Source organism: Eutrigla gurnardus (genome assembly GCF_963514095.1).
Source record: "Eutrigla gurnardus genome assembly, chromosome: 6".
In the NCBI taxonomy this organism is placed as follows: Eukaryota; Metazoa; Chordata; class Actinopteri; order Perciformes; family Triglidae; genus Eutrigla; species Eutrigla gurnardus.
Window position 1 is genome coordinate 9,169,371 of NC_139920.1, and position 26,707 is coordinate 9,196,077.

The window sequence follows — 26,707 nt, forward strand, 5'->3', positions numbered from 1 at the left end:
TCCTCCTCGACGTATCGGTCACAGGCAAATCGGTTTCAGTTCACTACAATCATATCAGTATTTACTTTTGCCTGACTGGCTGCCGGTGCCACAACGATACAGAGCACCCAGCCCAACAACAGTGTCATCTAGTATCGCTTCAGCCCCACCGAGACATACAGGAGAATAACCTGAAAATCTAAAAATGATTTAGTTTAACCTTCACGTTTGTTCATAACAATGATGAAAATAACATATTCTAAACAAACCTTATGACAACAAGAGGCATAAACAAACCTGAGTTAATGCAAGCAGATGTTTTTATAGTGTCAAGCTCAAATCAAAGCCTTATTTCAGGGTGATTCTATACATTTTCATATTCTGGATCAGTAGACAGACAGAAAAAAACAGCTTTAAATGAGATAAAATATTTACATGTCTGCCTGCTGTTTACTCATTGTTGTCCTCCATCATTAGGACTCAAGCAATGAGACCGAATGTTGAATGTCAGTTGACAATGAATTATGAACAGCAGCAAAAGTTCAGGCAAGAAAATCTCTTTAAACGGATTTCTCTAAATATTCACGACTAAATAAACAACAATTAAGGGAAAAGTTAACAAAAACAAATATGTTATTTTATGAAATAGTATGGCATTTTGAAAAATATGCTTATTCACTTTCTGGTGGAGAGTTAAATGAGGTCATATGTGAAAGATATCATTCCTGTCAGATAAATACCAGGTGGTTAGCTTAGCTTAGCACAAAGACTGGAGACGCAGGGAAACAGCTAGCCAGGTTCTGTAAGAAGGGAACAAAAAACCCCTTTCAGCACTTCTAACGTTCACATACGCTCATTTATTAAATCACCACAAAAATAGTTCTGATAGTTTCTGCACTCACGGTTCTGTGCTGCTGTAACGGATTAGATGTATATAAGCGTTATAGATGCTGGACTTTGTTCCATTCACACACAGAACCAGGCTAAACAAGTAAGCACAACAAGAGCACAAAATTCAGCTTTTAAACTGCTTCATCATCGAGAACACGAAAGGGTCATCACATTTTTTTAGTCTTTCTTAATTTACTTTTTATCTAAGATTAACATTTGCATTCATATCAGAGGTGATTTTATTTTTCAAACATTGCTGAATCCTGATTGACTGCGTTGGCGTATGTGACACCTGATTTTTCAAACGGACTCAAACCAAACACAGACCATCAAACACATTTTTATTTCTTCTCTGTTGTGATCTCTTGTGATTGAGGAAAAAGGTTCTTTGGGCCTTTTTACGCTCGATGGTTTGAATTCATAACAGCTTCTACCAACAACATTTGGCATTTAAAGCAGTAATACATAAGTAGGCTGCCTTTAAAACATAAGCAGCAGCTGTGCAGGTGTTTGACAAACACCTGTTGCATAAAAAACACTGAAGTGACTCTGCATAATTAGAAAAGCACATCATGTTCACCCTTTACTGACCAGTTAACACGCCACATTAATCATATGGGCCTAATACGCTCCACCCAACTCCTTCTGTACATGCTGGGCCGTGTGCAAACAAACAGGGTCATTGGTGAAGTCCTCCTTGACTTCACACCCGCCGATATCATATTCAAACACACAGCCGCAGAGCCGAGGAAAAGCCGTCAGCTCCTGAATTCAGTGCAACCTATTTCTTTTTCAAAGACAGCACCATGGTGGCCACTCTCTGTCAGGTGATGGGCTTCATTCTGAGTTTGCTCGGGCTGGCAGGAATCATCGCGGCGACAGGGATGGACCAGTGGGCCACGCAGGACCTCCTCGACAACCTCGTGACGGCCGTGTTCACGTACTCGGGCCTGTGGAACTCGTGCGTCCGGCAGAGCTCCGGCTTCACCGAGTGCCGACCGTACTACACCATTCTGGGACTGCCAGGTACGCTTCGATTAGTCCTGAGCAGCACGGAGGGAACATGGACGAAAAACAACAAACACCATTAATAATAACTAAAATGTCACGTTTTGTTGGTTGACAGCAGAAAATCGAAAAGTAGGAAAGTGTAACTACGAAGTATCAGGTCAATATGGTCCATTAGGCTGTTACGTATTTGCGTTAAACTAGAATATTGGTTCATTGTTGGGGGAAGTTTGAATAAGCCGTTGAGATGTCATTGGTAAATAATGAATAATACATCCAACCATTTCAGTTCAGCGTTTCCTTAGAATGATGGGGAAATAATGATGAAAGGTCAAACCACGCCCTTCGGTAATGAGGGGTGGACATCGTCATCGCCACCGTTTCCCGAAACTCATGAAAAAAACGAGGTAAACGTGATAAGAGCGGTTCCTTGTCAACGCGTACATAAAGATAAGCAGCAGCTCAGCTTTGCCATTTCATGACTGCGTGAACTTGGCGGTTGCTTTTGTTTGAGCGGGACATCTAAAATGGCGGCCTCGATGATTCAGTTGATAGGGTTCATGTTGTCGGCGTTGGGCCAGTTCTTGATATCAGCTGCGACGGCGATGGACATGTGGAGCTTGCAGGACCGGTCGTTCACGGTCGTGACCAACTTTTTCACATATGCGGGCTTGTGGAACTCGTGTGTCGGGACGGCGTACGGCACAACGCAGTGCCGGCCGTACTTTACCATCCTGGGGCTGCCAGGTAAGAGAGAGAAAAAAAGACGTTTATCGAATGTTTCTCCACATGTCGGATTAAGGAGAACATTTTCCAAAAGGACCCCGGAAAGTACTTTAGAATATTCAGGGAGGTTTTAGGGCAGATTTTCTCCACTTCCCTGCTGCATAAAAATGCAGCGGACTGCAGAAAAGATGGTGTCTCTCCGGAATCAAATGGAAATTTGATGAGACATCCAAAGCTTAGCTGAGCAAGCACAAGCTTTACCGGCGGTGTCACACAATGTAAAGTACATTTCCACACTCTGTACTTAACGGCTGAATGTAGTGTAGAGCATATTGTACATAAGGTCTTAAAGGCTTAAATCTAGAATAATACAGGTAGAATATTTCAGGCCATTGAAAGATGGCATTTGGGTCAATGTGTTTGACTACATGGTGCCTTGATTTATGGGTTTTTATATATCGCTGCTCCTGCTGGGGGGGGGCACCTGTATTTAGTCTTTCTTAATTTACTTTTTATTTAAGATTAACATTTGCTTTCATATCAGAGGTGATTTTTTAAAATGAAATGACGCTTGTTTCTTGTAAATCAGATTATATCTTTAGTGGAATACCTGAAAATGTTAATGATGTCATTTCTAATGTGTAAAATCTAGTAGTAAAAGTAGCACAGTGTCAAAATACTTTGTTACAAGTAGAGAATTAGCAGATAAAAATACTTACAGTAAGAAAAGAACAGTTCTATTATGAGATTTCATATAAAGGATTATCATTTTATTAGTTCAATAGTTTATATCCTAAAAGTAAGGATAGTTTCCTCTGAAACGCAGCAGAGTACCACAAATGTGTATAGTACTTGTATATTTGCATTACTCTACTTTGACAGCGTTCAAATTTTATGAGACAACAATACAACAAAAACGTTTCGTCTCCAAATCTCCCAGCTCTGCTCCAAGCCGTGAGGGCCTTGATGATCGTCGGCATCATCCTCGGTGCCATCGGCTGCCTGATCGCCATCTTTTCAATGAAGTGCTTGAAAATGGGGAACATGGAGGACAGCATCAAAGCCACGATGACCCTGACGTCTGGGATCATGTTTGTTCTTGCAGGTGCGATGACGTTCGCGATGTCTTCTTCCGTTATTACAGCCCAACCCCTCGTCTAATCCCATCATGTGCTCTCCATGTGCAGGCGTCTGCGGCATCGCCGGCGTGTCGGCCTTCGCTAACCTGATTGTGCAAAGTTTCCGCTTCACAGCGTTCAGCGAGATCAGCCAGCAGTTTGGAGGAGGGGGTCTCGGCGGGCTCACAGGATCTCTGACTCCAAGGTGAAGTCCAATGAAGATGATGTTTTATCTGCTGCTGCAGCGCTTTATGTTTTACTGACCGCGGTTTTCTTTCAGGTACACTTTTGGCCCCGCTCTTTTCGTGGGCTGGATCGGCGGAGCCATCCTGTTCATCGGAGGCATTATGATGTGTCTGGCCTGCCGCAGTATGTCTCCGGATAATAAGCAACGGTGCGTTCCATCATCCGTGACCTTTTCTAACCTTTAACAGAGCTGGGGGGGGATGAGTACGCTGCTAAATGCAGGAGAGATCCAACAGAAACGTCTAGGAAACAGCTGCTACGTGCAAAATCGTGCCGATTGTATGTCGGCTGCTGTCAAATGAAGTCTGGGCTTCTGACAAAGCTGAACAACAACAAAAAGCACCTCTAGATGTTTTCTGGTATGCTGTGGGGCAATAATGATAAAAAATGTGTTCCTTTGAAAGTTAAGGATACGTACTCAGCGAAAATGTAAATGCAAGTCATTTGGTGTGTATGTTTTTGTTCCTCTGCATATATAAAGCAAATGCAAATGCTTACGAGGCTGCTTGCAAAACAATACATGGAAGTCCTTAAATTCTTCTCTTGGTCACAATATTCCTTGTACATATGTTTGTTATTTTAATATTCTCCAGCAGCTAGAGAAGATGTCAGACCTGACTCTCTCTGCTTCATTTAAAAGAATGTGCTGCTCTTCTTCAGGTATGACGGGATGGCCTACAAGGCCGCCTCCCACCACACCGCCTACAAGTCGGAGCCCAGACCCCATCCAGCCTACAATGACTCCTACAAGGCCCAGAGTATGGAGGGCAGGCAGTCCAACCAGAGATTTGACTACGTGTAGAATCAGTTGACCCTCACAGAAACCTCCCACCTACCTGTTATGTTCTGCTGCTGCTGCATCGTGATGTTGGTCTTTTGTTTTGGCCCAAAGCGTGGTTATGTTTTTATTTCTCTCTCCTTTCATTTGTCTGAACTGCTAAACATTCATGCTGTTTTTGTATTATTTTTTTAATAACATCAAATAATCTTAACATTCAAATGCTGTTTTGTGATTTGTGTTTTGATATTTTTGTGTGAAATAAAAATTAGAAAAGTGTGATTCCTATTTTGGCGTATTCAAACATAAACACACACAAAATAGACACACAAAACAATATGCTATGAGATGAGTTATTATAAATATTAACATCCAGTAACTCCCGGGTGTAGCTGTAACAATAAAAGGAACATTAGCTTGTAAATAGCACCCGTTTAAACTGGAGAGGAAAATAGGTGATAATAAAAGTTGATTTCTGACAATTTATGTTAAAAAAAATGTTGTTTAATTATGATGAAAACGTTTGGGGAATTTATTTTCCCAAAGGTTTACCCAGCAGAGCTCAAATTATAAAACATTATGCTGATACTGTTAGCTTAAATGAAACAACATAACATTGGCTAGGTTAGCTAGCTTGATCGGATACAAGCTTATGTCTCCATGTGTAAATATAAATAAAACAAATGTGTATTTTTCTGGTAATTTTCATATATCTTATGGCCCAATAAAAATGTTGCTTTTATCAGTTGTGTTACTTTTTAAAAAGCTGATGCGTTTAATTAGACTAAGTCTAATGTACACATTACTAAAGTCTTGATGAGCGAACATTTATTTATTTTTAATAATGCCAATTTACTAATACTAATTTGAACGAGCTACATGCAGCCTCTCAACCTGCTTATAGCCCAACATACAATAACACAGGCTACTGGATGTTAGTGTTGTTAAGCTCCTTTCAGTTTAAAGTTCAAGTGATGCTCACGTGTCTCACATCCTCAGTAACATGAGGAGACCTGCTGCTCCTCTCTGACACTAAGGTCCATGTGTCTCATGATGTGAGGCTTTGTATTTTATTCATTTCAAAGATATAATGTCATATGACATTGTAGGTATGCTGATTCATTTGTGATATTGTTTAAATTATGTCAATACTCCAAGTTAGTTGTTGTCCCTCAGTTTGCTTCCTTTCTGTCTTTTCTTTTGTGACCCCGATCTCCCTTTTGAGGGGAAGACATGACGTCTGTGGTGCCAGTTCGTGCTCCGGCATTGAGGTGCCTAATTCACCTATTCACATGACGCAAAAGCGTATCAGCGTTGAGATTCTCTTTCTGTCAACACCGAATCAGAAATGACAAAACACATGGTAGCGGTCTGTGGTCTCCCAGAGGTCTACGATAGAACCTCACTTTAGTACAGAGACCCAACCAAACGATGTGTAAAATATAGGAGACTCTATGGTACAAACAACAAGGTCGCTGCCAGATTTATGTTTAGATTACTTGATTTTTAGTGTTGATGGAGCAGCTGCAGTGTTATTATTGTCTCGATCCAAACCCTTTTTTCTTTTCTACTCCAAAAACAAGTTTTAAATGTTTGCTTGTTGCATTTTTGTCTTCATTATGTAATTATTTCAGCATCCTTTTTTATCCGTTTATTGCAATTAACAAAATTGTTTATTTTGGGTTCATACCGCTGTAGTAAACCAACCAATGTGAAATTCACACACAATCCAACAATTAAAAAATGTATGGCATTAATGTAATAAATAGCTTTGCTGCAATTTTCACACTTTACAAAGTCGGATTGGAGAGTTTGTTTGAGGCCTCTGAGCTGGAGCTTTATGAAGAGCAGTAACCTCAGACTGAAATCTGCCTTCATAAGACTGTAATATTGATTATGTTATATGATTTCATAGGTTTGATTACAATTCCATAGTTACAACTTTGAAAACATACATAATATAGCTAAGACATGCAAATACTGACTGTTTCAGAATGTAATTAAAGAATCGAACAGAAACTATTAAGAACGGCACATTTTAAATTAGAGGAAAAGTTTTACACATGAAAGAAATGCAGGACAGACTAAAGTTACGGAAAATATCTTTGTCAGTATCCTGTTATTAAAGTCTACAAACAAAAAACACATAACCCTACTGATTATTGTGTTTTTGTTTACCCTATTACTGTAAACTCAATACAGTGGTCATCAGTTTATTAACATTATTATTTCATTATTAATGTTATCTCCAGCCCTCATATGATGAATAAAATGGTGTTTTTTGTAATAATTGAATAAAGTAAATGGTTTCCCTGATGTTTGATGTAGGAGCCCGTTTCATCGCCCCGGTCTGTGAAACCACGGCAACCCTCCCGGTTCCTCCTCTGGGATCCGTCTGGATTTGCCAGGGAACGGGGAAGAAGAGGGTTTAGATGATTCGCATGAAATCACATTTCTTGATAATAGAGTTAATGGAAGTAATAAGTAGGCGGTGACATTTAATCACAATTAAAGTGTGTCATTAGTTGTTTTTAATTAAATTGCAACAAAGTAATGACTCTGCATGAAGACAATGGGACAAACCTTTTTTAAAGCCACGCTGGAGGAGGTGAACTCACTCTTAATATCTCCAGCATGGCTCATGGGCTGAGGGCAGACTGGGAATTGTTGTAACACAAGTTCTTTATATAATTTCTCATAAATCGCAGGTTGTGGAAGATCTGTTTCAAAGTATTTGATCATAACAACCTGCGCTGCATCAGTAAGACGTCCTTCTGAAGCTTACAAGAGGATTTAATGGTTGCTACTGAAATCTCTTCATCAACCTCATCAGTCATTTATAATGTTTCTTAAACTTAACCCTCGTGTGGTGTTCATACTTCTGTTACACAGCCAAGTTTCATGGGTCTGGTGGACCCACCATAGTAGTTAGTTCTTAAAATCAATACAGCCATAACAAAATAAGTAAAACAGATCTTTACTTTATCTCAATTACAACCAATATAGATAGCTAATATGGGAAATATTTGACATTTACCTCTGTTAGATCACATTTATAAATAAAAGTGCCAATCGTTTTTGTGGTTGAAATTTTTGTTTTTTTAGTGAAATAAACTATGTTTACACACACACACACACACACACACACACACACACACACACACACACTGGGGGGGGGGGGGGGGGGTCCACAGTGGGCACTCATTGAAAATGTGTTCTGTTATATGTTCTTCACAGAAAATTAGCCAAGGCCAGTGAGTCTCAGGTTGAAAAAATAATTAATTGTGTCATGTTTCTTTGAGCAAACATTGTAAACGGGTCCCACAGACCCAAACACCACATGAGAGTTAAACCTGTTGTTACTATGGAAATGTACTTTGTGCTAATGTGTCTGTTATGTCAACAAAACATACCGTTTTTTTTCTGTGGTTTTAATGGTGGATCCTGTCATGCAAGATATAGATGACAGATAGCTGAATACTTTAATGATCCCGAGCGAAATTTAAATTTCAACATAAGCATGAAGCACTGTGAAGTGCACAGTAGCGATCACTTCGTCAATTCCCTTTTCCAGTCTCCCATAAATGTAATTACAGTGTACTGGTATTTTGTATCTGCTTTTCACCCCTACATGCTGTTCGGGTCAAATTTGACCTGTTTAAACATTTGACAGCAGTAACAAATACCCTAAATGTAATACTTTTAGCCTGAAATTTGATGACATTTACTAAAGTAACCCTAAATAGTTTCAGGTCATCTTTAAAATGTGTAAGTGTATATTCCATGTCTGTGTGTTTTTTTTAGGGGACAGTTGTGACAGAGTTCAAAGGGGACCATGACAATGTTACAGGAACTGTGTTCCCACCACATTTTAATTCAATCTTATTTATTCATACAACAACAAAAGATATCTCAGGACACCTTTCACAGAGCAGGAATAGAACACGCTCATGATTTTCGAACTCAATGAATTTCAGAATTTGCCCAGGTTCCCACAGAGACGGCACCTGCTGTTTTTTGAATGGTGCTGGGGGAATCTCGAAACAGTGAAAGAGTAAAACAGCACAGGAGTTGTAGGAGTGACATATATGGGACAGACATGAGATCAGCACCTTCAAGCACCCACAACGTGACAAAATAATCTAAAAATATACAAATTGGAATCCAGTTATTCTGAGCCAACTGAGATCAAAACAGAGGTCAAAAGAGGTGTTGGGGGGCCATAAGACTATCAAAAGTACCTGAGATGTCTTTTCACTGACTGAGGTTTTGGCAGCAAGACTTACTGCCAAAGGTATTTTCTTCTCAGTTTGTTTTCACCCATGTAACCACAGTTGTCTCATATATGCAAAAGAAGCACAAGCAAGGCATCCTTATGAGCACATTACATAAGGCTCTGATAAACAATGAACCCAAGCCAACACAGGAAAAACAGGACATGATACTGTGTGATAGTAGAGGTTTTTCTGTGTAAAAAAAACTAAAGAAAATACACTCTCCCTGCTCTCTGAAACCATTAACCATTAATTGATGCCAGACAGGCTATATACACATTTTAAATAGATTGGTATAGACACTTATTATAAGGGAATTCTTGATTGACCCATTGATACGGTGAAGATATAAAATATGAACAGTATGTAAGGGTTAAATTATGAAAGATGCTGTGGAAAAACAGAGATTCACCTGCATGATTTGTATTACTTGCAGAAACACGTTGGACTCTCTTACATTTGGCCCTGAAAAAATATTTTGTACATTTTTGTTCTAGTTTACTCTTAAAAATCACCTTTTCTTGGTAAGGTTTATGGTTGTAGATCCAACAAGAGCCTCATCCTTGGATCTCTGGCACCCCCTAGTGGATGAGACATGCATCACCGCTCTGTTAGTGTCTGTTGAGCCTGTAGGAGAAACTCGCAGAAGAGATACATCAGATCTCAGATGCTTTGCTTCTTCTTTTCTCTATCCTCATTTTTACAGATCACCCACTTTTACTTTGTGTTGACCTTGAGTTATTGTTATGCCCAGCTCGTTCAGGAGCATAACTAAGGAGGGAGGACCACACAGCGATCCGTTCAATTAACCATCAATTTATGAAAAGAACACAAATTTAAGCTAGGTCAGTAATATGTGGTGTGGTGAGAGGTGTTGGATCTGTGTGTGCAATCATAAAGTAACAAAAGGGCTAACAGAAGACAACCAAACAAAACTAAGCTGGGGTGCCTGGGTGGCAACAGCCATCCAGGAGGGAGAAAGAGAGCGCCATCTTGGAAAGACCTCGTCTTTATAGATGCAGCCACAGGGAGACAGGCATGCAGCCACAGGGAGACAGGCATGCAGGGAGAACCTGGGGAAAGGAGGAGCACAGAAAGGCACAGCAGCAACACAACATGGGCGAGGGCCATAACAGATTATTAAAAAATTTAAATTGAAACCATCTTTGTACTCCTATATAATACATAGACATTACTCTTGTTTCAAGTCTTCTTCAATACAGCATGATGTTAATTTAGTAGATTACGGTCCATTTAGAGTCAAACTGACCATAAAGCAGAGGATGCTTTAGGGCGGGGCTACTTTGGGATTGATAGGTTGCTGTCACGCTACCAAAACAATAAGCTATACGATGACTTTAACACTTAGCTGTAAAGTTGAACTTATATCATGAAGCTAACTTTGCCAAGAACTTCACACCAGAAACCAGATGGATCCAGATCCAGTAAGGTTGTCGTTCTGCTGCTTGTGTTCATCAGATCCACCCGTCGCTCCTCCACAGTCCAAATATGGTCACTTCCTTCACTGATAGCAAAAATTCCAAGATGTCGATGGCCAAAATGATCTAACTTGAGGCTTCAAAACCGTAGTCCACAAAGTAATGGGGTGACCCTTCTTATATAGAGTCGATTATATAACTAGAAGATGAGTCAAAATGTACAGCATTGCACACAGATTTGCATTGGATTGGTGATTTTTAGGCAGAGTATCAGGTTTGAGCAGCAGCAAGGGACAGTTAAATGACACAGGATTAAAGTGTCTCAGACAGATGTGTTCCAGCGCAGGAAGAACTGACCCTGAAGGTAAATAGTGAAAGCCGGCAGCTGTGGGCGGAGACTAGGACACGCCACATCACGCTTAGCCACATCAATCTCATCAGTCACAATATACACATAAAAGAGGAGTAGTACAGTGTTATTTCAAAGTTTCTTAGTCAAAAGTCAAGAGAACTGGTATTTCTTTATTTATTTGCAGACTTCATCTCTTGCCTTGGATAATTTGCAAATGGTCCAGGCTCGAGAAATCCACTGAGTGATATGAAGCCATAGATCTATGTATGAAGCATATGGTTGGGGGACCTTTTTGTTATTTACATTTTTATAGCAGCTCACAGACAAAAAAGTAACACTACATGGTTTAGAAGTCATTGTATGTAAGGCCAGAGAGTTACAAACTGTTGTCAACTGAGTTTCACTGCAAATATCTTCTTCCCTGATCACAATGTTGTTAGATATCTCAACACACTTCCGTCTGCACAGTGGATGAGGAAGCCAACTTATTTGGTTTAGCATAGCCGTAATCAGAGTTGTAGCCTAGAAAGGCATCTCTTCTTCCTGTTGCTTTGTCTTTGCCGTGACCTTTGAGGTTTAGATCAGCTGTCCTGTTATAAGATAAGATATCTCACTATGTTGCCGTACTTGGGACAATAACAAGTTCCTTTACTGTTTTATAAAGACATGCATGGCCTGGGCGACTCATGGCACAGACCACTAAAAAAGGCCTGCATCTTCCTTGACACTGTCATTTGTCACTTGAAATTCCATGAACCACAGTTATACTTGTAATTTAGTCCAAGTGTGTCATGTCAACCACCAGAGACTGTGCTTGGGCATGTTTCACACGACGCCATGTTTAATGAGAAAGAGACCTTCAAAGCTGTGTCGGTGGTGTAACGTACTAGCAGACTGAGAACATGTTCAGCATTTTAATAAAATATAGAGATGGAGATGTGAGATAAGATTAATGTGGCAGGGGAGCACTGGAGCTTAAAAAGACTGCTGAGAGCCAGTGTTGGATCAAGGGAAATACGATTTAAAACAGAACACACAGCTAATACAGTAATATTTCAGGATATGTTAGAATATTTAGACCTATTTCAAATCTTCTTTCCGTTTCTTCCCCTATGTTTTCCATGGTACACACACTCTGGTACAGTAAGTGGCGGTAAGTACATTTAACATTGGTTTGTGATCCAGTAAAGACGAAGAAGAAGAACCAAAGATACTCTAGAGTGGAGATGCCGCATTAAAAGCTCCACCATGGGTTTGAAAGTGTGTACACTTCCTGTCTACCAGTGTTTGGGTAATATTTGATCATGCATATTTTATTTTACCAACATTACATATCGAACAGCTAATATGAAGCATCACAAAAAGCAACTAGTTTGTGCCACTGCCGTTGACAGCCTGTATCTTTCAATGGCAACGAACGTCAGTTGCCAGATCTCGCGAGAGTGTGTCGCGGCGACAGCAAAAGGCCTCGAACAAAGTTGATTTCTTCCGGATTTGTCCGTCTAGAAATGCTATTTCAGAGTGAGAATGTTCGGGAGGTATATTGCATGTGTAAAAAATGGTTATATATTTAGTTGGTGATTATATAGTGAAAGAGACGACCATAATCTGTGTTCACGTTCACTTCTCCCATTGGAGTTACTCAGGATGCCGCTAGTCTCCTAAAAAGGGGCGGGGCAGTGGTGAAACCCTCGTGATACAGACACAGACACAGGAAACCGACTCAGTGAGGCGTCTCTGTTGTGGACGGTCTCTGGCTCAGCCAGCTTCCCTTTGGCGATGCCGCTTGCTGCAACAAGCCCGTCTTCTGCTGCACATAGCTGTCGTTGGGAGTCGCTTTTGACGCTCTTTTCCGCCAGCGCCAAGTGGCATTTCAATGAAGCCCACGGACTCTGCACGCTGTCAGCGGGGTTAAAAGAAGGCGAGCCTGAATTAAAATACGAAGCGACTACCGTCTTGTTTTTAGCATGACGTTAGCATGAGCTTTTCCTGGAGTTATTATGATAGTAAGCGGAGAAGCTAGCGAGTGTCAGTTAGTTTGGCTAACGTTGAGTTAGCCCCGTGGGACGGCTCTTGAGTGTCAACTAATGACGCTAACGGTTAGCTTAGCAGCTAAGTAAATCAACTCGGATTAAACTAGTTGCTTAGCAGCGCAACGTCGTAACTTGGTTAGCTCTTCTTCGCCGAATTAGCTGTTAGCAGGGGACTTGAGACCTCTCTGTTGAACAGTGTCCGAGGTATGAGTCATCCGGGGCTTTGATGGGGCTTTTAAGGATCATGATGCCGGCAAAGTTCCAGCTTTTGGCTGTTTTGGCATTTGCAGTGGCGATGCTGTTTATTGAGAACCAGATCCAGAAACTGGAGGAGTCAAGAGCCAGACTCGGTACGTTCAGACCTGAACTAAGGTGGTTAGTTGTAAGCGTCATTACATCGTCATTGTTGTCATGAAAAGTGCTGTTTGAGTCTCTAAAATATTGTGTTTACATTTTTGTGACAAATGGATTTACATTTAGTGTTGATGCTTAAGCATATGGCCAATTGACAACACATTAAGTGCATTTTGTTTAAATGAAGTTTCAGCTCACTGAAAATGACTTATCTCAGTAAGTTCTATTGCACCTATTTTTGATTGACTAACAATTGTCACAAAAGGCTAAACTACATTCTGCCACATATCTTGAACATGACACATTTTTTCCTATTAAATAATTAAATGTTCAATCAAACCAGGCAATTAAGTAAAATTAGATCATCCTCTAATAATTCATGCAAGCTGCAACGCTTTCATAGAGCACACAAGTTAGACAGCAAATGAGTGCACATGAAGACTTATAGACCAAGAGGATGCGTTTTTGGCCCAAATAAACTGCTCTGCATAAATCATTAAATTGCTTTGAAGAATCTTTGGCTGAATATGCACTGTATTGCAGTGAGTTATTGTAACTGACCTCAAACAAAATATTATATCATTTCTTCACATACGGCTGGCTGACCACAAATGAGACTTCCAGCCAGCATACAACATTGTTATCTTACATTTCTATACTTTAATATTGGTCCACTTTTCTACCCACTTTGTTTTGAAACCGCTGCACAATAAATACAATGTTATCTTATCTCACTGTACAGTAGAACTTGTTAGAAGTAGACACTTGCATGGTTGGGGTAAAAAGTCTGGATTTGTATCTTAACAGTAAAGCTGAACGGATGTTGCGTAATAACCGCCTGTACATTTACTGCATCATGTCTAAAAGCAGAGGGAAATTACCCGGGCCAAGAAGCCATCCGACAAACATGTTGCAGATACTGAAGTGCTGGCTGGGCAGCATTACGTTGAGCGACACACAGCTGATCCAAGAACTGCTCACAAGTGCATTCCTGCAATTGACTTTAATTAACATTTCAGTGGAGACAAGAAGTGCGAGAAAACACCTGTGCCTCCTGTCAATATCACCATGACAAGCTTAATTACTTCTTTCAATGTTGTTGTATTTGAAGGATTTTTGTTGTCTTAGTCTTTAATGAGGACGCGACTTAATTTGAGAACTAGTTTTTCATTTATACCGTAGATGTACCTTTTGTCTTTTTCTTTATTGTTGCGTTGGTGGCCTGCTGTGTGGGCTGTCAAATGCAAATTACAATAAGCACCAACTAACTTCAAGCAGCAGCGAGTCCCTCATTATATCAATTGAACATTATATTCATTCATTTAAAAAAACATTTGCTGCAAACAACACAACAATGAAAATGTGTGATATTTGACGTGTCGTTTCAAAGTTATATATGTATGATAAAAATATTATTTTATGCCCGTCCAGAACGTACTATTGCCAGACACGAGGTGGCTGAAGTAGAGCAGCGTCACAGTGAAGATGCTGGGCGGGAATCGTCACCACGGGCAGGCAAAGATGACATGGTCATCATCTACAACAGAGTTCCCAAGACGGCGAGCACCTCCTTCACTAACATCGCCTACGACCTGTGTGGGAAGAATCGCTTCCACGTTCTGCACATCAATACAACCAAAAACAATCCTGTCATGTCTCTACAAGACCAGGTAAGGATGCTATATGATTTAGATGCCATTAGTCAACAGATGCAGGAAAATCAAAATCCCACTCAAAACACGAAAGGGCCAGAATGTATGACATGATTTAAACTTAAACTTTGTGTGCAAATACTTTTTATACAGATATCCAGTCAATAAAACCTGACTCCACGTCTCACATGGACATATTTTCTCTCATAATAACTTATAAATCTTCTGCTTAATACAGCAAAGACAGAAGAGTTCTTTGTTGTTATAGCAGACGCTCCACTCATGAAAGGCTTGTGGGCTCTTTGATCATCACAACTGAAAATGTGGAATTAAAAATAGGCCATCGTTTTGGCCAGAATAGAACTGCTTGTTACATGAAACATTTATACAACAATGGGCTGGGAAAACCAGTGGAAGCTTTGAGCCCGGCTCCGTTGACAGCCGTAACTCACATCTGTGCAGCGTAGAACTTCACCTGTAGTCTTTCTTTGTTAGTTAGGGATGTTTCTGTGTGATCAGAGTAACATCTGCTTTTTGTTCACATCTGTTTGTGAGTTATATAGAAGAACGTGCAGGATTAAAGGATGGCAGTTTAATGGTGCTGCATTTTTTCCTAATTTCTATCAAATGGTACCATTTTCTTAAAGGCTAAATCGTCAGTACACAAACCAATAACATCACCATTCACTGAAGGTCATGTTTTCAGTAGTTTACAGATTACAGAGATGGATGGATGGATGGATGGATGGATGGATGGATGGATGGATGGATGGATGGATGGATGGATGGATGGTGCAGTCAGACATTAGTCAGAGCTCTTTGGATTTAAAATTAAATCATAGCTTAATACTGACTTTTGGCTAAACATCAAATGTACAGTGTAGAAACTTTAGCCTTTTTCATGCATTGTCTCCCAATCTAAGTGACCGGAAGTAAAAGCGTCACAAAATACTGGTATTGATGATATATGTGATATTTACAAGCTATCATGTTAATAATACACCTTTGATAATATTGTGTAAATAATCCAGTGCCTGTTAAATCATTTTATACATAAAGCAGGTAGCAAACTCGGGTCTGAATAGCGAAGCCCCCTTAAACTTGCATTCTCTCTGCTGGCCATTAGGGGGCGACTCCTCTGGTTGTAAAAAGGACTCTGATTGCATTTACTCTCACTTGATTAATTATGTCAGTAAACATAGTAAATGTGAGTTTATGGTGTCAATCTCTAGTTTCAAGTCTTCTTTAATACAGCATGATGTTCCATGATGTTCTGGTTTAGAGACATCATGGTGACGAACACATGGCTGACCATGTGCTCTCTGACTGCTCCTTAGATGATGTTTTACCTACAGATCAGGAAAAGGTTGTTATAAGCTCATTTTGATTAAGTGTTTCAGCTCCAAGAGACCACACACATGGTGGTAGAAGTTTAGGAAACCATAACTAGGGAATGTTGTTGAAGCCTGGGTTAGGTATTAGGTCTGGTCCCTTCTCGTCTGAGTATATAGACTGTGCATGTTTTGAAAGCTCCAGAGAATATGCATGGCATCGGCACATATCACAGCCGGTTGCATACATAGTGTAAATGCCCCATAGCCATGCTGGCGTTATTTTTGGCTCCTGGTGCCAAGGTAATATCCTGTCTGCCATCTCACAACAGGCTGCCCCCCCTCCACCTCACAAACAGTCTGTTTCCACTGCACACGATCAAACAGAGACGAGGGGAAAGAATCAGTCTGCTGGCACATCAGAGGCCAACTCATTTAACCACAGGAACATTCACATCTCAGTTCAGTAAAAGCATTTAATTCAGCCAAACCTGTTCAATGTGTTTGACTTTGTCATATTTTTGCTCGCTCGAACCGCAGTGTGCGTGTCAAAGATAACAGTAGGTGGTGGAGGTGGTGGAGGAAAGCTATCCAGAACCTAAAGGAATCCGGTGCTGTTTGATGTTAACTGATGAACTTGGTGCTTGTTCTTGTCATGTTGATGTGAGACATCATGCAGCTTGTTTTGATGTAAGAATAACAGTGTCATTTTGGTTTTATAGTTTACCAAGAGCATAGCTTCCTCTGTAGAATAGTGCCTCATATTCCCCTCACTTTTTTTAAATCCCTAACCAACTGTGAGAGTTTCAGTATTTCTCCACATTTTCCAGCCTCCATAATCAAGAGTCGTCTTTCTAATTACGTATTTTCACAGTCTTATAACAGTTTAACTACAAAGATAAAATTATCTTTTAAATTGACACACATCAAATGTGTAATTCACATCACAATCAAACAGGATAAAAAAATGGTTTCTCTCTCTCAGTTGACTGCTGTATTTATTTTTTCTGAAATAAGGTCCCATGGTGGTCCAGTGGAAGGGGCGGGACTTAGCCTCTCTTAAAGGTTACCAGGAGCAGTGAGTGGTGCAGCGCTCATACAGTCAACCCGTCCTTTTTGATGGACATTGTTGTTGCACATTGTTCATAAACTGAAAACACACCATGAAAGGGTTACATTTCTAGAAGAAAACGCAGACAACTCCCAGGCTGGAGAACACTGTGGTAGTGACATGTCAATCATAAGGTAGCCCCGTCCTAAAGCATCCCCTGCTTTCTGGTCTGTTTGACTCTAAATGGACCATAATGTACTAGATGAACATCATGCTGGATTGAAGAAGACTTGAAACTAGAGATTGAGACCATAAACTCATGGTTACAATGTTCACTGAGATAATTAACCAACCAAAAGCGTCGCCCCCTGCTGGCTATTCAAAATAATGGAGTTGTGAAGTTTTCTGTCGGGCACTCCCACGTTCACTTCACTTTGAAGACCCAGATGTTGCTGTCTGATCAGAAAGGCTCAGCAGCCTGTTGAAACAGTGAAGCATCGGTGAAGCATCGGTTTGAGAGTCATGTTAACACTACTGAACTAAACTTGCCATTTGGACAGTTGCACCTTCTCTGCTGCAACATAACTAAGTCAATCCTAATCGACCATAATCATAGTTGTTTAGCAGAAAGTGCCATTTCACGTCCTGCATTATTAGGTAAAATAACTGAAAGTAGGACGCCTAACTAGAATCACATGCTAAATTAAAAGGAGAAATAAAAGTAAAAACAAGGAGAAGTAATGACGCATAAATTCTTGCATAATTTAGCTGACATTTGACACAATTGATTTGTCCGTTTTCTCTGTTGAAGCACATCTAATTAATTCCCCCCTGCACTTCTGAACACAGGAAGTCTGCAAACCCATTCAGACAGCTGATTGGCCACCTTTGGAGATCATCTGCTGAAATCTTTCTGAAGGCCAATGTGGATTCAATGCGGTGTATTCTCACTTTAAATATCTTACAATGTCAACTGCAAAGACTCACCACATCCTTTAAAAAGTGAAGAAGATTCCATGTCTTTAGAGCAGAAATCCAGTGGTACCAGTCTGCAGCCAAGCCAGCCAACTGTGTGCCAGTGTTTTTTTGTTTTGTTTGTTGTTGCTGTGTTTTCACATTTGCTGGAGTTTCCCTGCTGCTCTGTAATTAGTTTCTATTATCTCTGGCTACAGGTGCGCTTTGTCAGGAACGTCACCTCGTGGAGAGAGATGAAGCCCGGCTTCTACCACGGCCATGTAGCTTATCTGGACTTCTCAAAGTAAAGCCCTTCATTTCCTGTGATTCCATTAATATCCAGATTCGTTACAAACCTTTAGCAGCGGAGATAAAGGGGAGGTCATGTATTGATTGCTAGCGTGTGCTTTAGCGTTGATTAATAGCATTGTTGTCCTTATCTCCTCTGACACTATCATTTCAGTGATCACACGTAATTATCCTAATGGTGTAAGTGTTCCTTACTGAGAGGGATTCTGTTACCTTGTCCTCCCCGATGCTGCCACCCTTTCACTGATGGAAAAGCTGTTTCTATAGTGCAATAAACACTATCAATTAGGTGGCAGCTTCATGTTGTCTGTTGGACTTCAAACTAGTTCCCAAGTGTCTGTTTGATGCAAACTAAATATGCCAACCACTCTCTTTTTATTTAGATATGGGGCAGCGGTTAAACCCATGTACATAAACGTGGTGAGGGACCCCATAGAGCGCCTGGTGTCCTACTACTACTTCTTACGTTTTGGAGACGACTACAGACCCGGTCTTCGACGAAGGAAACAAGGGGACAAAAAGGTCTTCGTTCAGAGCTCATTAGTCTTAAAATGGACCCCGTCTGCTTTTCTGCTTCTTCCCTGTCCTTTAGAGTGTTATATCACTTTTCTGCATGTAAAATGTCTCCAGAGTGTCAAAGCCTCAAAGGGAGGAACCAAGTTATACATTTGCATAATATCTGCCCACCAACTAGTTTGTCACGCCCTCAAACAAAGCGAGTAAGAGCTGAGCTGAGCATGGAGTCGCCATGTCGAGAAGACGCTGTTTTCTGCTGTGGAAACATGTCCTTTTTGTGGACTTCTAAAGGAAGAGGAGCTGAAGGACAAGTGGCTAAAATTGTTTTTCTAACTAACCTCAGCAGAACAACTCTGTTACCTGGTTATGGTTAGGGGCGTGGCGTTTCTGACAAACGCTTAACAGTCGACCAATGACAACAGTCAGCCAGCTGAACAATCAGAGCAAAGTGGGCTTTTTGGGAGGGAGGGGCACGAGGTCAAACAGAGCTGCTGCAGCAGAGCCAGGATGGAACAATAAAGTGTTTATGAGCATTGAATCATGTAAATGTTCTAACCTGAAACACAAGTAGACCTCAAAAGGAAGTAGAATATAGTTATAGTTTGTTCAAGGTCTAGTGTTTGTCCGTGCATACATGTATGATAATGTTTCTGTTGTCTTTCAGACCTTTGATGAGTGTGTGTCATCAGGTGGGTCTGACTGCGCTCCGGAGAAGCTCTGGCTGCAGATCCCCTTCTTCTGCGGCCATCATTCAGAGTGCTGGTGAGTGGACTGAACCCGCCTCACACAGTCTGTGTAAATGCTGACAGGACAGCTGAAGATTTATGTGATACCGCACATTAGGGATGCAACTCGTTTATGGCAATAGGCTCAGTGTTTAGGATACCGCAATGAAGTGTCTTTACAAGCTGCAGCAAGTCAACATTTAGGCACCTGTTGGTTGATTACGTCATTGTCAGTGCGTTTACGTTGGAACAGTTACAATAAAAGAATAGAAGAGAGAAGAGATGTCATCTCTTGTATACAACACAGTTAAGCCAACCGTTTTTTTACACTTCCAGCAGATACAGAGCAACATTAACATTCATGTAAAGCTCTGTTTTTGGTCTCCATCAACTCATGATGTAAATATCTGGCTCTTTAGCTGCTAAACGCTCCACTATGTTCGTCCTAACTGTCTCAGTCTGCCGTGAAGTGCTGAGCAGGCAGTGTCCTGCTGCAGCTGAAAACGACACAATAAGAGTGAATGAAAACAGTAAAGTTGTGGGCCAGAAAACCAGAAGTTTCAGGTGATAATTCTATTTAGCTTCCACATTATTTTTGTTTTCACTTTGTCATTGCACATTGCACACAATTGCAGTTTAACTTGCAACCCAAGCATTTCTCTGAAATGTGGGGATTAGATATTTTTTCTCAAGTACTACAGCCCAACAGCGTATAGTGGAACTTAATCACGGAGCCTTCAACATCAGAAGTGAATCATTGGTTTTTAATCTGCATAGAGTTTACATTAGGGATTTATTGATGATATTTTGTGTGCAGGAATGCAGGCAGTCGATGGGCCCTGGAACAGGCCAAGTACAACCTGGTGAACGAGTACCTGCTGGTCGGAGTAACCGAGGAGCTGGAGGATTTCATCATGATCCTGGAGGCGGCACTGCCACGCTTCTTCAAGGGAGCCACCGAGCTCTTCAGATCAGGTACCAGCTAGAGGTCCATGGGACGCTTCACAGAGTATGTGTGTATGTGATCAATAAACAAAGAACCCAAGAAGTGGCACTTGCACCTCGAGACTAGGCGGTCACCACTCAGCCTTTCTCCAGCCAGAAATGCAAGATGAGACTATAAATTAAGTTTAAAATATTTATAATATATTGTTTATTTAGCTTTTTTAAGAAAGCAATTCTCTCCATGAAAAAAACCTTCAACACATCATCCTGGTTAGAAATGTGGGCTAAAACTTAAGATGTCCTCTTAGTTTTTGGATGTCGTAATGTCGTCTAATTGTCTTACATTACTGAGGATTTATTATCAAAAATCTCATTGAAATATTTTGTAAAAGCACCAGCTTGCAGATGAATTGAGTTTATTGGCTCTCACATCAGTTGACACAACACACATCACTTCCCAGTCAGCCCTGCTACTCCAACACACCAGAACAGTTGTTCTGTTTGTGGTGTCCAACAGTGAGCTCTGTTCATAGTGAAATCATCATTGTTGTTCCTGAGCTGTTTGCTCACCGATCTGTAGCCACCCTGTGTTGTCCTGACTGATATTAGCCCTCCTCCTCTTCCTCCAGGAAAGAAGTCTCACCTGCGAAAGACCACCGACAAGAAGCCCCCCACCAAAGACACAATAGCCAAGCTGCAGCAGTCGGACATCTGGAAAATCGAAAATGAGTTTTACGAGTTTGCACTCGAACAGTTCCAGTTTGTGCGTGCCCACGCCGTCAGGGAGAAAGATGGAGAACTGTTTGTCCTGGCTCAGAGCTTCTTCTATGAAAAGATCTACCCCAAAGTGAACTAAAAGTGTAGAGACGAGCCGCGGAGACTCCAGGATTCTGTTAGAAGTCATTTACACTGGCAGGAAGTTCATCGAGCGAAGCTGCTGAATGCTCCGATGCTTTTGTCTGACCCTGGAACAGTCCTCAGACTGAACATGGACTTTCTATGAGGAATGTGTCTCATCTTTTTTTATGCCGGTGCAGCTGTTGAGAGAACTTGACGTGGATACGAGCCGTCGGTGTGAGCGCTGAGAGAATTCAAACCCAGAGCAGGGTGTTGCTGGATGGGAAGCATCTGAAAACTCAAACACAGACAGCCTTTGATTAATGAAGTTCTGTGTTTGCTGTTTGGTCGGAGCATCAAGATCAAAGAAGCAAACCTCAACAGATTGAAACCACTTTAAAATGTGTTTTTGAAAATGACCCAGAAAGCTGTTCAACTCCATGTTGTTGTTGTTGTTTTTTTGTTGCACTCTACATTGTAGGTGCATCAATTCTTGTTTACACTTTAAAGCTGTTTAGAAGATCCGAGCTGCATTTGTACGTACTGTATTAACATGCAGGTCACATGTTTTTGGACCAATCGGTAGCAAAAGACAAATAGATTGGACCATTGCATCCTTTGGTGCGTGACAAGTATTTGAGAGATGTTCTCAATTTTTAGACATGTTTAACACATCGTATCAGTGTTTTATCACAGACGTGCATCTTTGAGGGAACTAATAACTGCTGTTTTAGACGGTGAAATGACCACATCTGGAGAAAGGCTCTGATGAAAAACGAGTGCAGGGTTTACCAGAGCTTTGACGTGGTCCGGCTGACAGGTGGCGGTAGAGTTGAAAGTGCCTTTATTACAACATTTAGTACATTTTTATTTTATTTTTTCATTTTCCAGTAATCCTACAATCATATTTCCCTTTTTTGTGTATTAATCTACAGTTCCTGTTTCTCATCAGTTTCACATCAATTAACAATCTTAACATAAATGCACAACTGCAACTTTCTTGGCTCATTTTATCCTTATTGTTTTCTCCTCTAAGAGTAGTTGATGGGGTCTTATGTGTGTGTCATGATACTCGTGATGAAACTGTTGCAGTAGGAAGTAGATGGAACATTGATGTCCTGCAAAAATCATGACTTGCTTTAAAGCAAAGCAAAATTAATTTGTATGGCACATTTCGCTGGAGGTGGAAGCACAGTGTGATTCCAAATTAAAACGGACACATAAATAATGCCTGTGAATTAAAACCATGATGAAGCAGGAATTAGAATGAAAACGAGCGTGTCAGGCAGACAGCATATCGGGGTGCCAGACCGTGTATGGCCTTTAAAAACAAGCATTAATATTTTTCAATCAAGTCTAAAATGTACTGAAGCCAGTGTAATGACCTCAGCACATGTTTTATATTGTCATATTTCCTTGAAACTCTTGCTGCGTTCTGAAGTAGCTGTTGATTGAGGTAGTTTTTCAGTAATCCTGTGAGCAGCACATTACCGTTGTCTAGTCGACTGAAAATAAAAGCTAGACCCGTTTTTCAGCATCTAAGGCTACGTACCTTCGCAATATTTCTAAAGTGAGATAATCTTGCTTCCATATATAAAATGGTAGCAGCAGAGACTTTTAGTTCTTATGGATCAAGTGCTTAGACTGTATATAAAGATGGTCAGGCTTTAAATTCCTGCACACTGCAGTACAAACGCCTACTGTCGGAACACTAAGCAGTTAATGCAGAACCTCCACATATGGCCGTCACCCAATTATAGAAAATATCCTGATGAGAATTTGACTGATTACCGTCACACATCACACCATATGTTCTTCTATCGCTGTGAAATGTGTTGCATCCCTCAAAAGTCAGAAAAAATATTGTATAACATTGGTGGAGTACCCTTTTCATTTTAATTGTCTGTTTATATTAGACTGAACATTTTTGATTGGGGATGTTACAGTGGAAGCTGAATATTTTTTATCCTTCCTTGATCGTGTCAGGATAGGAGATTATATTTCATGCATACACAGAGGCCAACACGTCTCCCATAAGCGCAGATCAGGCTCGTTTTAGCACCATTCTTTTGGGTCTCTCGTAGTGACTTACACGAGCCCAGTAACTCCTGGCTCCGTTTCTCCTCTTCTGGCTCCATAATTACAGAATAATTGCCTCGCTATATCTTACTCAACAGGGAGTGCTTAACCACTGAAACCGTGAAATAACAGACTGGGACGGGATGATCTGCTGAAATCAGCGGTATTACTGATGCTTTGCTCTCTGATGGGAGAATAGACAGGAGGGAGGGATGGAGGGTCTTCAGGGAGAAGCAGTGGCACGCTCCAGCAGCCCACAGCCTGTTCCTGTGTCGACACAGAGACGGGCACAAAGGCCCCAACCCACATTTGACGCTTTGTGGCCGTGGACACAAGGAGAGGCAGCCAGTCTCACAAAATAGAACTCAATTAACAGTTTAGCTGCAGGCATATTGGAACATTGTTTCATTAACGAGATGAATACAGTCTGATAATTACTTCATCTCAATTAGAAAAAAACGCTACACTCTATATTGATCGTGGCTGATGAGCTTGAAGGTTAATTAGGAACACCAAATTTTCAAAGGTCTCTCCTGCTTTGCTGTTTGACATTTGTGGAATCTGTTTTTGTGAAGTTTTTAAGGGACTCTGCAGCTGTCCCCGTCACAATAAGACTACTTCATTCTCTCTATTCAACAAAAAGGCTTCTCTTTTATTTCACCAAAATAACGCTCTCTCCCAACCTCGACTCCAGGATCTGTTTTCAAGTGTACAGTTCTGGCATCGGTTTCTGCCTCGCTGTTCCGCTCTGAGCCACTAGAGAGAGCCGTGGTCCTTCTGATAGGTGCCACGGAGCGGCACTGGGAGCTCGGACTGACTGAAACGGTTCACCAAGCCCCCCATTAATGCACCTGTGCAAAGCCAAATGGAACAAACTAATAGTGCATTACCATTAACAATACAAATTACACCATTAGGCACACTTGGCTCTCAGGCCTTGTGATAGCTATAAATAGTTTCACTTGGTCTTGGACAATTTGTGCTGTACTTGCATAATGATGGCACTCAAATTAATTCAGGGTGTGCGATTGGAGTACCCATATTGCTGCATTTTGTGAAAGGGGACATTTTGGGCTTTTTTTTTTAATGATGTGCCTCTTCCCCCGTAGAACCACCTTCGCAAGAGGGATTCATCAGCAGCCCCCGACATAAGTCAAACGTCTCCATTACAAGCCACCCAGAGCATTTGATCCAGTTATCGCTGATGCACTGCACAGAGTAATGACCTTTTTTTTGTCAATGAAAGTTGGCTCGATTACTAGAAATGGCCCTCTGGATGAGGTGTGGGCCCTTTTTTCAGCAGACCTTAGGAGACCCAGCACAGTTTGTGCAGCTAGCTGACCTCAGAGTGGTTTCGCTACTGCTCCATAAAACAAACAGAGCAGAGCCGAGGCAGCTTGACTGCCCCTCACTGGGACTGTGGACAGGACCTTAAAGCGCTTAGCCAAAGGGGACCATTATGTGGACTACTTTTCGTTGTTTTATGTAAATGCACCACACTAAAATGGAAGGTAAAATTAGGCATGTCAGAGGACCTGAGCCAAGAAAACTTTAAGTGTTTGTGATATTCCTATTTTACTGCAGCCTGATGCAAATGACCAAGACTAAGTGTCCACAGCCGAGCCCAGCTAGCTGCTCAATGAGGCCTTATTTAGGCTCAACGTCGCCCCAGTTTGTGCCTCTGTTTGAGTCACACAGCTAAGCGTCCATTTATCTACAATATATATCTGCTGATGTTTGAAAAACCCAGAAGGTCATGAAACAAGACTGTCTGACTGTCTACTGCACGATAAAAAAAGACTCCCAGTCCAAACTGAATTAGGGCCCCGATAGTAAACGGAGTCGCAACTTTGGAAATGGGTAAAAAAACAATCCTTATTAGGATGCAATGAAATATATTTGTTTTTGTCATCCAGATGCTCAGAGGTCTTCTAATCCAATAGTTCAACACATTTCATTCAAAACTAAAATTGTGAATTGACGGTCAGCGAATCACTGCAGTTGGTAGGATTCATCCTCCAGGGACCATGAATGTCTACGCAGACGTTCATGACAATCCCTTCCACAGTTGTCGACACATTAATAAAAAATAATGAGGAACCTCCTGGTGGCGCTAGAGGAAAAGCGAGATGATCACCCCAGTTATTACAATTCATCATCTGGCGACCCAATGTTCATGTCCATCACATATTTGCTGCAATAATTCAGCTCGGACCAAAGTGTTGGAGCAGGTGGACACAAATCACAGACGGTACCTGAGCAGTAATCCATGCGTACAACCCGCTGGTCAAACTGCTGCAAGTCCTTTTCAGAGACGCACTCTTATCAATTAAAAGCAACGTGGAAGGCGAGATCAGAGCCTCACATCCATCATTTACATGTCGGAGCACATGATGTAATACATAATGGACAATCTGAGCCTGCGAGCACAACAGGGGAGGTCAACGGCGTACAGGAAACTCTCTGATGTTCTTAATTAGATTGCTGTATTGTAGTTTGACCTTGGTGGGAGACACTCAACACTGCTCCCCCCCCCCCCTCTCTCTCTCTGTCTTGCTCTTGGTTGTGCTGGCAGGCTGAGAGCGCATAGTGGAGCATGGGCATTTTCTCCTGGAGGGTCGGAGAGAAATGCAATCAGCAATTCAATCGTGGCCATTGTGTAGCAGTGCTGATGAGCTTTGCAGAGTAGATAATGGATTAAATTATTTATCCCCCCCTCCTCCTCCTCCTCGGTGCTTATTGTTGCCTCCTCTTTGTGCTGCTACGGCGGTACACAGACGTAGGTTGAAGGCCTAGATCACTTGCTGCCTTTCATAGATCTAATTTTTCTAATTAGCGGCTGAATGCCGAGCGTTCTCTCCTCCTTTACCCCCTGCCTCCGTCGCGGCGCTCATTGTCAGATACGTTGCGTGAGGTGAGCCTGTGAACGTATCAGCATCCAATTCAATGAGGGAGAACACGGCTGTACCACCACATCGCTGTCACTCCTCCCCGAATACTTCTCTCATTGAGACACTAAATGGTCTTGATAATAACCTAATCAAGGACACTTTCTTCAGATGAAAGCCATTAGGCTGCCGCAGCTGTGCAGAGGACTGTCTGATCAGGGA

At 41.3% G+C, this 26,707-nt stretch overlaps 2 protein-coding genes across 3 annotated transcripts; both read left to right on the forward strand.

Moving 5' to 3' along the window:
* Positions 1-1,676: 1,676 nt before the first annotated feature.
* On the forward strand, positions 1,677-4,874 carry LOC311014989 (claudin-18-like; the record flags this gene model as incomplete). 2 transcript variants are annotated; one of them, XM_084011971.1, is made up of 5 exons in its annotated part: positions 1,677-1,896; positions 3,545-3,709; positions 3,792-3,927; positions 4,003-4,116; positions 4,629-4,874. In XM_084011971.1, 5 exons carry the CDS (start codon positions 1,677-1,679, stop codon positions 4,768-4,770), a joined length of 777 nt encoding a protein of 258 aa, XP_083868097.1. In that variant the 3' UTR covers positions 4,771-4,874. The 2 variants fall into 2 exon arrangements, with proteins under 2 accessions (XP_083868097.1, XP_083868098.1); XM_084011972.1 differs by lacking the exon at positions 1,677-1,896 and adding an exon at positions 2,406-2,625.
* A 7,715-nt stretch (positions 4,875-12,589) lies between these two features.
* Positions 12,590-22,691, forward strand: hs2st1b (heparan sulfate 2-O-sulfotransferase 1b). The gene is made up of 7 exons (XM_084010940.1): positions 12,590-13,194; positions 14,630-14,868; positions 18,405-18,490; positions 18,879-19,017; positions 19,676-19,773; positions 20,554-20,711; positions 21,311-22,691. Exons 1-7 carry the CDS (start codon positions 13,071-13,073, stop codon positions 21,535-21,537), a joined length of 1,071 nt encoding a protein of 356 aa, XP_083867066.1. The 5' UTR covers positions 12,590-13,070; the 3' UTR covers positions 21,538-22,691.
* Positions 22,692-26,707: the final 4,016 nt, after the last annotated feature.